This window comes from Chiloscyllium plagiosum, unplaced genomic scaffold (assembly GCF_037043375.1).
Source record: "Chiloscyllium plagiosum isolate Xiang-an unplaced genomic scaffold, Cpla_swu_hap1 HiC_scaffold_16, whole genome shotgun sequence".
Lineage (NCBI taxonomy): Eukaryota > Metazoa > Chordata > Chondrichthyes > Orectolobiformes > Hemiscylliidae > Chiloscyllium > Chiloscyllium plagiosum.
Window position 1 is genome coordinate 30,495,949 of NW_028270154.1, and position 16,384 is coordinate 30,512,332.

Genomic DNA, 16,384 nt, shown 5'->3' on the forward strand with positions numbered 1-16,384 from the left:
GAATCCCAACAGGTTCAGTTGACAGTGTTAGAAATGCAAGTTTCGGATACATGAGCCAAGGTTTCCAGAATGATAGTGTTCACTATGTCTTGCACAACCACAAGAACTAGACTTGCAAGAGGAGAAAATCGATGAGAATTCTGCTTCATTGGAGAAAGAAAATTAACAATAAGAGAAAGAGAACATGGATGAAGAGGAGAGAGAATAAGATGTAGTGAAGGCATCAGTAGCTACAAACAAAGTCATTATGGATGCTGTGTATGTTTCAACCATATTTTAGTTTGCTATTTATTAAACCAGTTCTGAACCTATTGTGCTCCTCCTCTTTAGCCCCCAAGACAAATTGTCCCACAGTCAACAATCCATCCTCCGCATTAATGCTTTTCGGTCACCTTTAACCTATGACCTACCATTCTTCACAAGTCAAAAGGCATCTTGGTAGGTGACAGACAAAAAACAGAGGACAGATAATTGAGTTTTTTATTCAATTGACTGATGAATGAAAGTGCATTAGAAATGTGAAAGTGTAGTAATGTTAAACACTCAAGTGAATTGTATTCCTTAACTATAAATACTTTATCTAACTTTTGCTGCTACTCCTAAGCCTGCTAATTCTGTGCCCTTAGAAGAGATAGAGAAAGGCTGCTCTTTCCCTTACTTCCTTCTACACTTGATCCATTTCCCTTTTCTTGGTCTACCCTCTGTTCCTACTAGCCATGCACTGAAGTTCAACTTTGTGCACTGATGGAAGTACTCAATGGCTAAGGTATGGTTTATCTCAATCTTCCTTATGTTTACATTGTGAGTGTGTACGTCATTGTTGAGGTCAAGCATATATTTGTTTGCTTGCCATATCTAATGTTCCGTGAAGCTGACCATTCTTTCCACGGATATAAAATCAGCAGAAAAGGCTGATTTTATGTCCATGACACACATGCTGGAGACAGACTTTCTGTAAACATGTGTAATACCACTGGAAATGCTGATGGAACCTCATTCATTTACTTCTGTTGCTCCAGAACATCTACATTGAAGTCAGCCTATGTCTCACCATCTAGATCCAGTTGAACAAAGATTGCAGGGCTCTGTGCCCTCTGACTGGGAATGATCCACTGTTGTCTTTATTTCCGACCTGCTGTTATTCACTTGTCATGTGTATTTCACCATGTGAAACCTATTCATCTTGGAGATCACACGAAGGCAGCACACCTGATCTAGAAGAGGTTGGCTGTCTGTCATGTTGTGGTGATTCCTCAGGCTGTGCAACACTCTCTGAGGATTGAAAGCAAATTGCTGCGGATGCTGGAATCTGAAACCAAAAGAGAAAATGCTGGAAAATCTCAGCACGTTTGGCAGCATCTGTAAGGAGAGAAAAGAGCTGACGTTTCGAGTCTAACTGACCCTTTGTCAAAACACTCTGTGATGATTCTTTTTCCAGCTGTGTTGCTGTTAATATTGTGCATTACCATTTTTTGTTCTCTATGACAAGTCATTATCATCCCAGCTGATTTTATGAGTTGATTAGTCAGACCCTCGACTGGATTCTGACATCATTGATTTTTTTCCTAAGTTAACGTGGCATCTCTCACTGAAAGCATATTGGGTACAAATGTGGTCTTAACAAGAAAGAGAGCTTATTGTAAGCTATGTATATTTAACACTGTTTAAGGATTTTAAACCAGGAGAGAGAACAAGATGCAATCATGTCTCCAACACGATCACTTTGCAGTTACTCAAAAAACAGAGAAACATCTCTTCCCGACCAATCTGTAGGTTGGTTAAACTGCTTTTCTGTTTGTGGTCCTGTGAGCAGTGAACCTTTTCCTTGAATCCTCACACAATTGATATCTTAGATTCTCTCAGCTTTGAATAACCAATGCAGATTTCTAACCAGGCATTCCAGGAAGTTTCACAAACTAAATTCTTTCCCTCTGCGAATCGATATCCTTAACTGTTCTGAATGATCTCCATTTCCAACGGCATATTATGCTGGCACCTGACTTCAGTCAAGTCTCCTTCAAACTGCTCAAAACTTTACCAATCTATGGGAGTTTTTCGAAGATAAATTCAAGTGATCATTCTAAATTCAAAAGATGCCTCAATTGTTACAGTCTGCTGTCATAAAACCCCACAATATAAACAAACTTCCAGTAACATTGCAGGAGACACAATACTGATTTAAAATCATAGATCCAAAATGACTGAACTAATTTTTTAAAACTTTGAATTTTAAAAAAAATTCCATTTGCTGATGAAATTTTTAAAAATTAGCAAATAATATACAAATCACAGAATTCATCATACACCCGTAAGAATTTTCAAATGATACATTTTCATTTTCCAGCAAAAAATCTTGACAACATTCATTCTATCACACATTAACATTAAATATACAGTTTCGTGGCAACCATATTTTGCAACAGTCCATTTACATTGCACACTCAGCTTCCTTTGAACACAGTTAAAAATCACACAACACCAGGTTATAGTCCAACAGGTTTACTTGGAAGCACACTCGCTTTCAGAGCATCGCTCCTTTATCAGGTAATAGTGGAGGGCTCAATCCTAACACACAGAACTTATAGCAAAAATTTACAGTGATGTAACTGAAATTATACATTGAAAAATTGATTGTCTGTTAAGTCTTTCATCTGTTACAATACCATGATAGTTTCAAAGTTAAAAATCACACAACACCAGGTTATAGTCCATCAGGTTTAATTGGAAGCACTAGCTTTCGGAGTGACGCTCCTCCACTATCACCTGATGAAGGAGCGTTGCTCCGAAAGCTAGTGCTTCCAATTAAATCTGATGGACTATAACCTGGTGTTGTGTGATTTTTAACTTTGTACATCCCAGTCCAACACCAGCATCTCCAAATCATGATAGTTTCGCTTATTGATATTGACATTGACACATTATTGATAAAGAATCTACTATAACAATTTCCTTTCCAAGCATATGAACAGTTTATAAACTGTATGGCTGGAGGATTAAGCTCCCCAAAACAATTGTAACTTCTTGTCTCAAAACCATTCCAAATAAATCAAAAAATTGTGGTCTATATAAATGACCTTTTCTTCCACATTGTTGCTGACATATATTTCAAAATGTTTAAAGCCAATGCATGACGCAATGTTTCCTTTTCCAGTGTTGAATTTTTCCATTAACTTACAGTCTGTCTGTTTGAAAAATAACTTACAGGTCATTAACACTGTCATCCTGTAGTAAAAAGGCACCCGTAGCAATATTGCTGATATCAATAGCCAGTTTGAATGGCTTCTCATACTTTGATACTGCTTACACCAGTGTGGCTGTAAGTTCAGCTTTAAATTTGTCAAAGAGACTCTAATGTTCTTGGCTCCATTCAAACTTGCTGCTTTCTCTTGAGAAATGTTTTAAATGGTCTAAAGATCGGAATAAATTTTCGATAAAATCACTCATGCCAACATGTTGCAAAATTTCATTATTTGTAAATGCTTTTTGGCTTTGTTGCAAAGTATGGCCTAAAGTAAGTTACTATCGATTTAACAAATTCACTTCTAGCCAAATATATAACCAAATTGGCTATTTGTAGCTGATCAACAGTTCAGTCAAGAGTTGTCGATGCTCTTCCCAGCTTTGACTAAAGTAATCAAATTCTTGATATAAGCTATGCGATTACATAGTTATTGCTTACGCATGGAACATTGTGGGTATATGTTTCTTTCCAAACAGTGTGATTTTGCATTGCTTGTGTCAACCCGAGTTTTTTGACTTGATCAGTCAATGGGAATCTCCGATACCCATTTGCAAGTTAATTTTCATGACAAATCATGTGTGTCTAGTTATCGTAGTTCTTTCAAAGCAATCCTTCAGTCATAGAGTAGGATATAAATCCACTGTTGTTACTGGGTTGATATTGCAATACTCAATACAGAATTGCTGTGAGCCATTAGTTTCAGCACCATCATGATAAGTGGGCTCTAACTCCCGGAATCAGTTCAATTTTGTAATTTTTTTACCACGAACTTCACCACTTACCTCACTTGAGCTAATTTATTTAGGCTGACCCTGTAAGGAAGTTGTTTTATAGGCAACACATCCCCTGCTGTAAAACCATGAAGAGCCAAGGTTGTTTAACCTGACTTATGCACAGATATCAATTCTGTGAAAGCTTTTGTAAGTTATCTTGATAGTTTTCTGCAAGTTAAAATATGATGCTATCTAACTTTTTAAGCACCTTCACATTATCCAATCTGGTTCCAAGAGGATCAACTTTTGAATTTTAAATTTCTAATTCGTACGCTAATTGTTTTGATATTTTATTTTCACTCCCAAGTTCTTTCACTACCATAAATACACTCATATCGTCCATGTCATAATACTTCTTTAACAGACCCACACACTGATCCTTCCTCCTGTCTGGAGTACTTACATACACGATTTGCATCAATGTAATTTCTTTTTGATTTGATGAGGTCCACTGAATCTTGCTTCTTATATTTCCCCAGAGATAGGTAATAACACTACCACTTTGGATGGGATTTTAGAGGGGTTTGAGAAATGTGGGTGTGATTGAATTTGTGGCAAAATTGGGTGAGAAGTCCAGTGAGGCCTATCTCGATATTTGGAGCATCTCAGTCCATCTTTTATTCTTTTCCCAACTTGGTATGATGATTTTCTCACCAGGCAGTACGAGCTTTGGTGTAAGGTGAGTATATCAGCAAGGATAGAGTGAGTGCAAAGTATGGGAGGGAAGATGGTGACAGTGCTGACAGACTGGGAGAAGAGCAACGATCTGCTCCATCAGTGTTGAGCATTCCTCCAGATGTATGTGACTTTCCAATCCCAGATGGGAACCTCAGACCAGGCTGGCTTAGTCTGGTCTCGTGACCTGTACTGTTGGTTCTGGAAGGGGCAAGAGAAAGCCTTGCTTCTGCATCACCTTGTTCAGAAAGACCTTTGTGTACCTGCCTGCATAGTGGGTCAACAAGTTCCTCCTGTCTGCCATGTCTGGCCTAAATATCAGCAACCATGTGAGGAAGTAATGCTTGTGCAGGTGCACAGAGGCATGTAAAGATGGTGTAGGGACAAGGACTGTTAACCTTTTGGCAGATATCTGGTGAGTGATGGCTTGTTCTAGTGAGTTGGGTCAAAATCCTCAAATTCCCTCTTTGATAAGGCAGCACAGTGGCTCAATGGTTCATACTGCTGCCTCTCAGCAATAGGGACCGGGGTTCGCTTCCAACCTCGGGCGACTGTCTGTGTGGAGTTTTCTACCTGTGTCTGTGTGGGTTTTATCTGGGTGCTCTGGTTTCCTCCCACAATCCAAAGATGTGCAGGCTAGGTGAAATGACCGTGCTAAAATTGCCCATAGTTTCAAGAGACATGTTAGTTAGGTGTACTACTTAGGGTAAATATAGCATAGTAGGGCAATGGGTCTGGATGGATTACTCTTCGGAGGCTGAAGGGCAGAATGGCCTGTTTCCACACTGTAGGGATTCTGATGGCATTGTGGGTCTGCAGCCATTCAAGAAGGCAATTCACTAGCAGCTCCTCAAGGGCAACGAGGGATGGGCAGCCACCATGCCTACATCCCATGAGTGAATTATAAAAAGAGTTTCTGAGTTCGATTTATCAAATATTCTTTCTTCAATTTAAGTGGGACCCTACAACATATCCACATCATTTCAAAAGGACTGAACCCAACAGACTTCTTAGGAATATCCCTAATGTCTAAAAATAAGAAGGCAATCATTTCTTCGAATCATTTGGGGTGGCAAAGTGATTCAGTGGTTAGCACTGCTGCCTCACAGCAGCAGGGACCAGCTTTGATTCCATCCTCAGGCAACGGTTTGTGTAGAGTTTGCACTTTCTTCCTGGATTTCTGCACACATTCCAAAGATATGCAGGCTAGATGGATTGGCCAGAGGAAATGCAGGATCATGGGCATGGGGAGGTCTGGGTGGGATGCTCTTCAGATTATTGGTATATACTTGATGGACTGAATGGCCTGCTATCACACAGTAGTGATTCTATGATTAGGACATTCTCAACAATACATGCTAATCTTGGTCTTCAATGTTTGATGCCATCTTTTCAATGAACCTTCAAATTGTGGGCGATAAGCAGAAGTTGTAACCAGTTTTACTCCCAAAAGAGTCTTCATTTCTTTAAACACTTGTAAAGCAAGATTTCAGCCTTGATATATTCTTGTTTCTTTGTGTAGTTAAAAGTTGAACTGTGTCAGTGCCATTTTTACAGCTATTATTTTTCCTAAAGGTGCTGCTTAATGAAATCTTGCTCAAACAACTATTGTTGTTAGTATTTAATAAAGAACACCTTTGAAAAGTGCTAAATAGCAATGCTAAATGAGAATACCATTTTTCTCATTTAGTAAGTAGGTAGGTATTGGTATAGTGATAATATAATATACAATCGTAATTCAGAGTCACAGACTAATGTTTGAGGTCAGGGCTGAAATCCCAACATGGGGCAGGTGGTGAAATCTGATTTCAAAAGAAGCTCCAGAACTCTTAATAACCAGTTAAATTGGTTATTTGTCATTAAAAAAAACTCTGGTTCATTAATCTAGACAAGAGGAAAAAGGAAGCGTACTTAAGATCCAGGCAGCTAAGAACATAATGGGCCCTGGAGGAATATCGGAAGATAGGACAAGTCTTAAACGAGGAATCAAGTGGGCTAAAAGGAGTCATGAAATAGCTTTAGCAAGCAGAATTAAGGCGATTCCCAAAGCATTTTATTCTTATATAAGAAGCAAGCGGGTAACTAGAGAAAGGATTGGTCCACTAAAGGATAATGAAGGAAGGCTGTGTGTCGAACCTGAGAGAATGAGTGAGATTCTGAATGATTACTTTGCATCAATGTTCATTGAGTAGAGGAACATGATGAATGTTGAGATTAGAGATAGAAGTTTGATTAGTCTGGATCACGTTGACATAAGTAGGGAAGATGTGTTGGGTAGGCTAGAGGTTATTAAGGTGAACAAATCCCCAGGACCAAATGGGATCTATCCCAGGTTGCTGAGAGAGGCGAGAGAGGAAAAAGCTGGGGCCCTGACAGATATCTTTGTGGCATCCTTAAATACAGTTGAGGTGCCAGAGGAGTGGAGGGTTGTCCCCCTATGTAAGAAGAGTAGTAGGAATATTCCAGGTAACTTCAGACAAGTGAGCCTGACGTCAGTGGTGGGAAAGTTGCTGGAGAAGGTACTGAGGGATAGGATCTATTTATGTTTAGAAAAGAATGGGATTATCAGTGATTGGCAACATGATTTTGTGCGGGGGAGATTGTGCCTTATCAGCTTAATAGAGTTCTTTGAGAAAGTGACCAAGTTGATAGATGAAGGAAGGGCTGTTGATGTCATATACATGGACTTTAGTAATGCACTTGATAAGGTGTGCAGGGTGTTCTAGCTGAGTGGATAAAGAACTGGTTGAACAACCGGAGACAGAGTAGTAATTGAAGGGAGTTTCTCGAAATGGAGAAAGGTGACCAGTGGTCTTCCAAGGGATCAGTGTTGGGGCCACTGTTGTTTGTGATATACATGAATGATCTGGAAGAGGGCACTGTTGGTATGGTCAGCAGGTTTGCAGATGACATGAAGATTGGTGGAGTAGCAGAAAGCATAAGGGACTGTCAAAGAATACAAGAGGATATAGATAGACTGGAGAGTTGGGTGGAGAAGTGGCAGATGGAGTTCAATCCAGGCAAATATGAGGTAATGCATGTATGCAAGTCTAATTCTAGAGCAAATTCTACAGTAAACGGAAGAGCCTTGGGAAAAGTTGATGAGCAGAGAAATCTGGGAATGCTGGTCCATTGTACCCTGATGGTAGCTGCACAGGTGGATAGAGTGGTCAAGAGGCATGTGGTATGCTTGCCTTCATCAGACAGGGTATTGAGTATAAGAGCTGGCAGGTACACGACATTGGTTCGGCCGCATTTGGAATGCTGTATACAGTTCTGGTAACCACATTACCAAAAGGATGTGGACTCTTTGGAGAGGGTGCAGAGAAGGTTTACAAGGATGTTGCCTGGTATGGAAGGTGCTAGCTATGAAGAGAGGTTGAGTAGGTTAGTTTTGTTTTCATTAGAAAAAAGGAGATTGAGGGGGGACCTGATTAAGGACAACAAAATCATGAAGGGTATACACAGGGTAGATAGAGATAAGCTTTTTCCCAGAGTGAAGGATTCAATAACGAGAGGTCATACTTCATGGTGAGAGGTGAAAAGTTTAAGGGGGATACACGCGGCAAGTACTTTACACAAAAGGTGGTGGGCGTCTGCCAGCAGAGGTGGTAGAGGAAAACACGGTAGATGCATTTAAGATGCATCTGGACAGATGCATGGGTAGGTGGGGAGCAGAGGAATATAGATGCTTAGGAATTGGGCGACAGATTTAGACAGTAGATTTGGATCGGCTCAGGCTTGGAGAGCCGAAGGGCCTGTTCCTGGGCTGTAAATTGTCTTTGTCCTTTGTCTTTGTTCATTTTTGCAGAGCTTGGGAGAGCGAGACAGACAAACAGACTGGGCCTAAGTCCTGCCACAAGGGAACTGGGGCTAGACTGGGGCATTGGGTTTAACTAACACAAATTCTTCATTTAGATGAAAGTGAGGACTGCGGATGCTGGAGATTAAAGTCGAGAGTGTGGTGCTGGAAAAGCTCAGCAGGTCAGGCAGCATCTGAGGAGCAGGAAAATCGACGTTTCACGCAAAAGCCCTTTTTCATTTGCCTCTTGTGGCATACACTACCAAGTGGCCTTGGCAGAATTCATATAAGAGTGGGAAACACAAGTGAATTGTGTTTCAGTCTGGGTTTTCTCTCCCAGCCCAGTGTGCTAAGAGGTTTTGGAGAAGGATGAGAAGGTCGGGGAAGGTGTGTGTCAGGCTCATATTAATTCTTAGCGTTCTCCCTCACACACGCATTCCCACGTACACACTCTCAGATCCTTACTCCCTTGTACACTTCCTCCATCCCTAGTACACTTCCTCCACACCCTGCACACTCACTGCCTCCCTTCCTTCTGCACTGACTTACATATTTGCCCACAGGGTAAAAACAATGACTGCAGATGCCGGAAACCAGATTCTGGATTAGTGGTGCTGGAAGAGCACAGCAGTTCAGGCAACATCCGAGGAGCAGTAAAATCGACGTTTCGGGCAAAAGCCCTTCATCCCACAGTCTAGTCCAGCAGATTGACTGCAGTCCTTTCCAAGATAAGTGCCTACATGGAATGAGGAGAGACTTGATTTTCTCTCAACAGCTCACGGCAAAACAGAGTGCCTCCTGCCCAGGAATGCAGTCCCTCCTCAGTTCCTTCCCTCTCCCAGCAAACTTACTGCTGTTACCAGCAGTGTTCAGGACTCAGACTATCTTATATAAAACCACTGAGCACTGTTTGCTGCTTTCCCAATCACAGATTCCTTTACTTCCACGTTTGCCACTGATAGTGAGCCCATCTGTACTAAACACAGGAGGGAAATAGCCTAAAGTTGAAGGGATCCTCCTTGCAATTCTGTCAGTTCATTTCCCTCTTGTTTGCACACTAGCTGCACAGGCTGCTTCACCAGATCATTCACTTTCACATCATACTCTAAATCAGGTTTGTCCAACATATGGCCCGGGATCGAGAATCCATCCTGCCATGAACCTGTTTCTCATTCTGTTTGATGCCCATAGTAGACGGGAACAAAGACAGCACTATAAAGTTGCTGCCATGACAAATCAGCAGCATCATTATCGTTCTTCCCATATGCATTTATCCGTTTTTGTCATTGTGTTGTTGATACATTACTGTCTGTTTTACAATTCTGGGTAAGCAGCTGCAGAATGATACTATAACAATAAAGCACAGTGAACAATTATCGATTGAGTGCAAAACATCCTGTTTTGAAAGGAGAATACATTCTGCAGAAAATACTCAAACTGTTAGCGCTACCCGCAATGCTCCACATACAGAGCTTTGATGGAGATTGAAGGAAGATTTTTAATACGTACACAATTTATTTTCAGTATAAATATTTTGCAAAGAGTACTCCTAAACCCATAATATATGTTTGCTAGAATTTCTTGTTAGAATAAATATTTTGCAGCGTACCCTTAACTGACAAAATAATTTTGCATTTTCAAACATGAATGAGAGTGATATTATGTGAATAATATTTCTCTGAGCCAATAGCTTTAACTGTGACATGGCTTGGTGTTTAAAATAAAGGACTTTATTATAAAGATCTTTCTATTGAGCCCCACTTCCATTATGCACATGTGATGCACATTCCTGATGAAGAGATTATGCCCAAAATGTTGACAGTCCTGCTCCTCAGATATTGCCAGACTTGCTGTGCTTTTCCAGTGCCACACTATTCGACGTGATGCAGAGCCAATACAGTAGGTGACAGTTAAAGGAGGAAAAAGGAAATTGCAAAAACTATAACTTCTTTAAAAATATTGCAAAGTAAACTTTCTGGAGCATCCATGACTAACATGAATTATAAATATGAGATAAGAACAACAACATTTTCTACTAATGAGCAAAATTACTGAATTATATCTGTTTTCCTTTCAGCTTGAAGATATGAAGTCTAAAAGTAACCAGTCTCATGCAATTATTCATTTGGTTAAAACCTACAATATCCGAATGATCACAATCATAAACCTTCTTGTATGGTGAGTATTTAGTAATATCATAGACTAGTATAGCAATAAAGGAGGGTACTTGGTTTATTGAATCTGCACTGGGTCTTTGGAAAAACAATCCAGTTAGTTCCATGCATCTTTCGCTGTATCCTGGAAAGGGTACATTGATTCCATATGTGCCACCACTCTCATGTAGAGCAGTTCAAATCCTGACAACTCATTACATACAAAAATCTTTTCCTTTCTTTCACCACTCATTTTCTGCCAGGCACCTTACATCTGTGCTGTCTTCTTATTGATGGTTTAGCCACTGGAAACTGTTGTCTTTTCCGTAGTCTGTCTAACACTTAAGGATATTAAAAGAGTCTATCAAATATCTTCTCAATCTCCTCTGCCTTAAGAACAAACACTGCTTCTGCAATTTATCTAAGTAACTGTAATCTCTCAACTGTGGAACCATCTAGGAAATTGTTTCTGTACCCTCTCCAGAGCTTTCATGTGTTTCCTGTAGTATAGACACAAAAGAATAGCAAGTTAAACTAACTGAGGCTGAACAAGTATTACATTTAGGTTAAGCATACCTGGTTCTTTTACTGTATGGTGAATGTTAATTTCTGTATTGCTTATAGAAAAGGTGCTGACAGTGCCTCAGGAAACGTAGATTCCAGCAATACATTTTTCAGTGTCTATTTAACTTATGCCCACAGTATCCTGATCCATTTTTTGAGGTTCTGAAACAGTTATAACAGGTGACAATAATGATGACCCTCATCAGTCTATTTACTTAGAATCCCTACAGTGTGGAAACAGACCGTTTGGCCCAACAAATCCACACCAACCTCCCGAAGAGTAACCCATCCAGACCCACTCCCCTACACTATTACTTTACATTTACCCCTAACTAATGCACCTAACCTATACATCCCTGAACACTATGGACAATTATACCATGGCCAATTCACCTAACCTTCCCATCTTTTGACTTTGGGAGGAAAGTGGAGGACCCACACAGATACAGGGAGAACATGCAAACTCCACACAGACAGTCACCCGAGGCTGGAATCGAACCCGGGTCCCTGGTGCTGTGAGGCAGCAGTGCTAATCGCTGAGGCAGCGTGCTCCCCGTTCAGTTCCAGTATTTAAAAGGATCCTGGAAGAGTCAGAGCTGAAACATTATAGATCATTTGTGTTCTGACAAAACCAGGAACGTCATGAGTATAAGTTAATTTGAACCATGCATCTCTGGTGTGTGCATTATTACTAGAAGAAATGCAGTGAAGAGGAAGGCCCAAGTGTAAGATTCTGTTTCCCATGGAAGGGTGGGTCAAACCTGGGGAAACAAGCAGGCTTGTTAGATTAGATTAGATTAGATTAGATTAGATTAGATTAGATTAGATTACTTACAGTGTGGAAACAGGCCCTTCGGCCCAACAAGTCCACACCGCCCCGCCGAAGCGCAACCCACCCATTCCCCTACAAGTACCCCTTACCTAACACTACGGGCAATTTAGCATGGCCAATTCACCTAACCTGCACAAGTGGCGGATGATGTCACAGAGGTAATGGTGCCTCATTCCTGGATTCAAAGCCACAAGAAACTTATTGATCTTATGACTTTGGAAAAAAATGACTGGTGCGACCCATTCGAGTACAAGCTCTTCACTCTGCTTCCCCTAGCTTTCTCTTCCACATCATCTCAGACCTCTGCACTCATTACCATCTGACCTCTCATCACTGACATGAAGGGTCATCTTATTGCAATGTCACAGCCATCCCACTCTGTGATCCTCTACAATTGTTGCCCTTCAATCCCCTCAAAGTTCACAGCTCTGTACACTTACAGGTCATTCCCTTCGCTCCTCCAGGGAAAGAAATCACAGAACAGCTCTTGTCATTGTCACCACTGCAAGGGATGAGAAACTGAAGTTTTAAATCAGGCTTTGCCATTAGGGCAGGAGAAATGGAGGCTTCCCAGCTGCTTGATGACAGAACAAAATATCACAGAGTTGCACTGCACGTGGCACTCACTCACTTACAGAATACTGAATAGCCTGGACAGAGTACATGTTGAAAAGAAGTTTCCATTTGTAGAGAAGGACCTGAGGGCATAGCCTTAGAGTAAAGGGAAGACTTTTTAAAATGGAGGTAAGGAGAAACTTCTTCAGCCGGAGAGTAGTGAATTTATGGAATTCATTGCCACAGAAGGCTGTGGAGGCCAGGTCATTTAGTATATTTAAGACCGAGATAGATAAGTTCTTGTGTATCAAGGGGATGAAAGGTTATGGGGAGAAAGCGGGAGAATGGGGTTGAGAAACTTATTAGCCAGGATTGAATGGCGGAGCAGACTCAATGGGCTGAATGGCCTAAAATCTGCTCTTATGTCTTATGGTCTAAGTTTGATATCAGCAACCACTGAAATATGACAATTTGAACTATGAAAACTTAAAACATGCTCACTTTGCCAGTTCTAATTCATATCTCTCAGCTGCTGCACTATCTATGTTGGAGGAGCAGGAAGAAGGTGCCTGAGAGGAGGTCACTCATTTGAGGAGGAGATTTAAACAATCAATATCTTGAGAGAAAAAGTACCAGGAAAACTGATAGAACTAGTATTTGTTGTAAATTTCCAAAATTCCTTTGATTCTGGAAAGGTCCCACCAGATTGAAAAATTGAAAAATCTCAAAAACAACAGCACTATTAAGAAAAGGGAAAAGCAGAAAGATGGAAACTATAGGCTGGTTAGCCTAGTGACTGTCATTGGGCAAGTGTAGAATATGTTATGAATGAAATAGTAGTAGGGACTTTAGAAAATCATGACGTGGACAAGAATGGAATATTGTAGGTTAGATGGGCTTCAGATTGGTTTCACAGGTCGGCGCAACATCGAGGGCTAAAGGGCCTGTACTGCGCCGTTATGTGCCATGTTCCATAAGCAAACAAGGTCAATATGATTTTATGAAAGGGAAATCCTATTTGACAGGACAGAGGATGTCTTATTTACATATACTCAGTATGAGCTTGTCACGCAGATTGAATTTAGCAAGTATGATGTTGTGGGTATCACAAAAATGTAACTGCAAGATCAGGGCAGGGAACTAAATATCCAAAGATAGTCAGAAGTGGTGGGGTTGCCTTGTTAATAAGGAATGAAATTAAATTGATTAAATGAAATTAAACAGCAAGAATTGATGTATAGTTGGAAGGCATACAGTCTATGTGGGTAAAGTTGAGGAACTGCAAAGGAAAAAAAGATACTGATGGAAATTGTGTGCAGGCATCCTAGCAGTAGTCAGAGTGTGGGGAAGAAAATAAATCAGGAATTTGAAAAAGCATATAAAAAAAGCACGAATACAATAATCATAGGAGACTCCAATATGCAGGTGGACAGGGAAAATTAGGTTGGTAGCAGATCTCAGGGAAAGGAATTTGTGGAAAGTCTACAAGATTTATTTTAGGAGCAACTTGGGGTAGAGCCCACTTAGGGAATAGGCAGTTCTAATTCATGTCTCTCAGCTGCTGCCCTCTCTCCGATGTCTAATGAGGCAGACTGGCTTAGGGAGCTAAACATGAAGGAACCATTTGAGGGCAGTGGCCATTATGTGAGAGAATTTACCCTGTGAAGTTGAAATATGTGAGTAAGCTACCTAGTAATACAAAAGAAGAATGCAAGAGATTTTTTAGACTTCTGAAAGCTAAGAGTGAGGCAAGAGTGGACATTGGACTGCTGGAAAATGTGTAGTAATGGGGAACAAAGAAATGGCAGAGGAACTGCATAGGTACTTTGCATCAGTTTTCACAGTGGAAGACACTAGCAGCATACAAAAACTTCAAGCTGATCAGGGGGCAGAGGAGGGTGTAGTGACCATCACCAAGGAGAAGGTGCTGAGGAAGCTGAATGGTCTGAAGGTGTATAAATCAACTAGACCGGATGAATTCTACCTCAGAGTTCTGAAGGAGGTAGGTGTGGAGATTGTAGAGGCATTGGTGGTGATCTTTCAGGAATCACTGGAATCAGGGAGTGTCCCAGACAGTTGGAAAATAGCTAATGTGACACCCCTGTTTAAGAAGGGAGCAAGGCAGAAGACAGAAAACAAAACGCTGGTTAACTTGCTATTGGTAAGATTTTAGAGTCCATTATTAAAGATGAGATTATGGAGTACTTGAAAGTGCATGGTAAAATAGGGCTTTGTCAAGGGGAGGCTTAAGAAATCTGTTAGAATTCTTTGAAAGGTAACAAATGAGTTCACATTGGTTGGCTGATAGGAATCAAAGGGTAGTGATTAAACGGCTCCATTTCGGAATGGCAGACAGTGACCAGTGGGGTACCGCAGGGATCCGTGCTAGGACCGCAGCTTTTTACAATAAATGTTAATGATATAGAAGATGGTATCAGCAATAACATTAGCAAATTTGCTGATGATACAAAGCTGGGTGGCAGGGTGAAATGTGATGAGGATGTTAGGAGATTACAGGGTGACCTGGACAAGTTAGGTGAGTGGGCAGATGCATGGCAGATGTAGTTTAATGTGGATAAATGTATGGTTATCCACTTTGGTGGCAAGAACAGGACGGCAGATTACTACCTCAATGGAATCAATTTAGGTAAAGGGGCAGTACAGAGAGATCTGGGTGTTCTTGTACACCAGTCAATGAAGGCAAGCATGCAGGTACAGCAGGTAGTGAAGAATAGCATGCTGGCCTTCATAACAAGAGGAATTGAGTATAGAAGCAAAGAGGTGCTTCTGCAGCTGTACAGGGCCATGGTGAGACCACACCTGGAGTACTGTGTGCAGTTCTGGTCTCCACATTTGAGGAAAGACATTCTGGCTATTGAGGGAGTGCGGCGTAGGTTCACGAGGTCAATTCCTGGAATGGCGGGATTACCTTACACGGAAAGACTGAAGCGACTGGGCTTGTATACCCTTGAGTTTAGAAGGCTGACAGGGGATCACATTGAGACATATAAGATTATGAAAGGATTGGACAGTCTGGCAGCAGGAAACATGTTTCCGCTGATGGGTGAGTGCCGAACCAGAGGACACAGCTTAAAAATACGGGGTAGACCATTTAGGACAGAGATGAGGAGAAACTTCTTCACCCAGAGAGTGGTGGCTGTGTGGAATGCTCTGCCCCAGAGGGCAGTGGAGGCCCAGTCCCAGTTAAGGAAGAGTTGGATAGAGCTCTCAAGGATAGTGGAATCAAGGGTTATGGAGATAAGGCAGGAACAGGATACTGATTAAGGATGATCAGCCAAGATCATATTGAATGGCGGTGCAGGCTCGAAGGGCAGAATGGCCTACTCTTGCACCTATTGTCTATTGTCTATTGTCTACATAGGAGAGCCAGTGAGCATGATCTATTTGAATTTCCAGAAGGTCGTTGACAATGTGCTGGCAGGAGGCTGTTAAAGAACATCAGAGACCATGGTCTTCGGGGCAAGGCATTGGCTGACTGGGAGAACACAGAAAATGGGGTAAAGTGGTCTTTTTCAGGATGGCAGCCAGTGATTAGTGGAGTTCCACAGAGGTCAGTGTTAGAACCGTAACTATTCATGTTAAGGAGTTGAGGGCATTGTTGCTAAGTTTGCAGATGACATAAAAATAGATGGATGTTCAGGTATTGTTGAGGAAGAGGGGAGGCTTCAAAGGGAGTTGAACAGACTAGGAGAGTGGGCAAAGAAGTGGCAGATGAAATATAATGTGGAAATTGTGAGGTTATGCATTTTGGTGAGAAGAATCGAGTAG

At 41.2% G+C, this 16,384-nt stretch overlaps 1 protein-coding gene across 3 annotated transcripts in view; it reads left to right on the top strand.

The window, feature by feature from the left end:
• Positions 1–16,384, top strand: part of LOC122556563 (organic cation/carnitine transporter 2-like) — a 132,885-nt gene that overhangs the window by 48,963 nt on the left and 67,538 nt on the right. For all 3 annotated transcript variants that reach the window (XM_087995256.1, XM_087995255.1, XM_043703377.2), the window contains exon 6: positions 10,569–10,669. In XM_087995256.1, the coding sequence (XP_087851382.1) occupies positions 10,569–10,669 (101 nt within the window). The remainder of the gene's footprint in view (positions 1–10,568; positions 10,670–16,384) is intronic.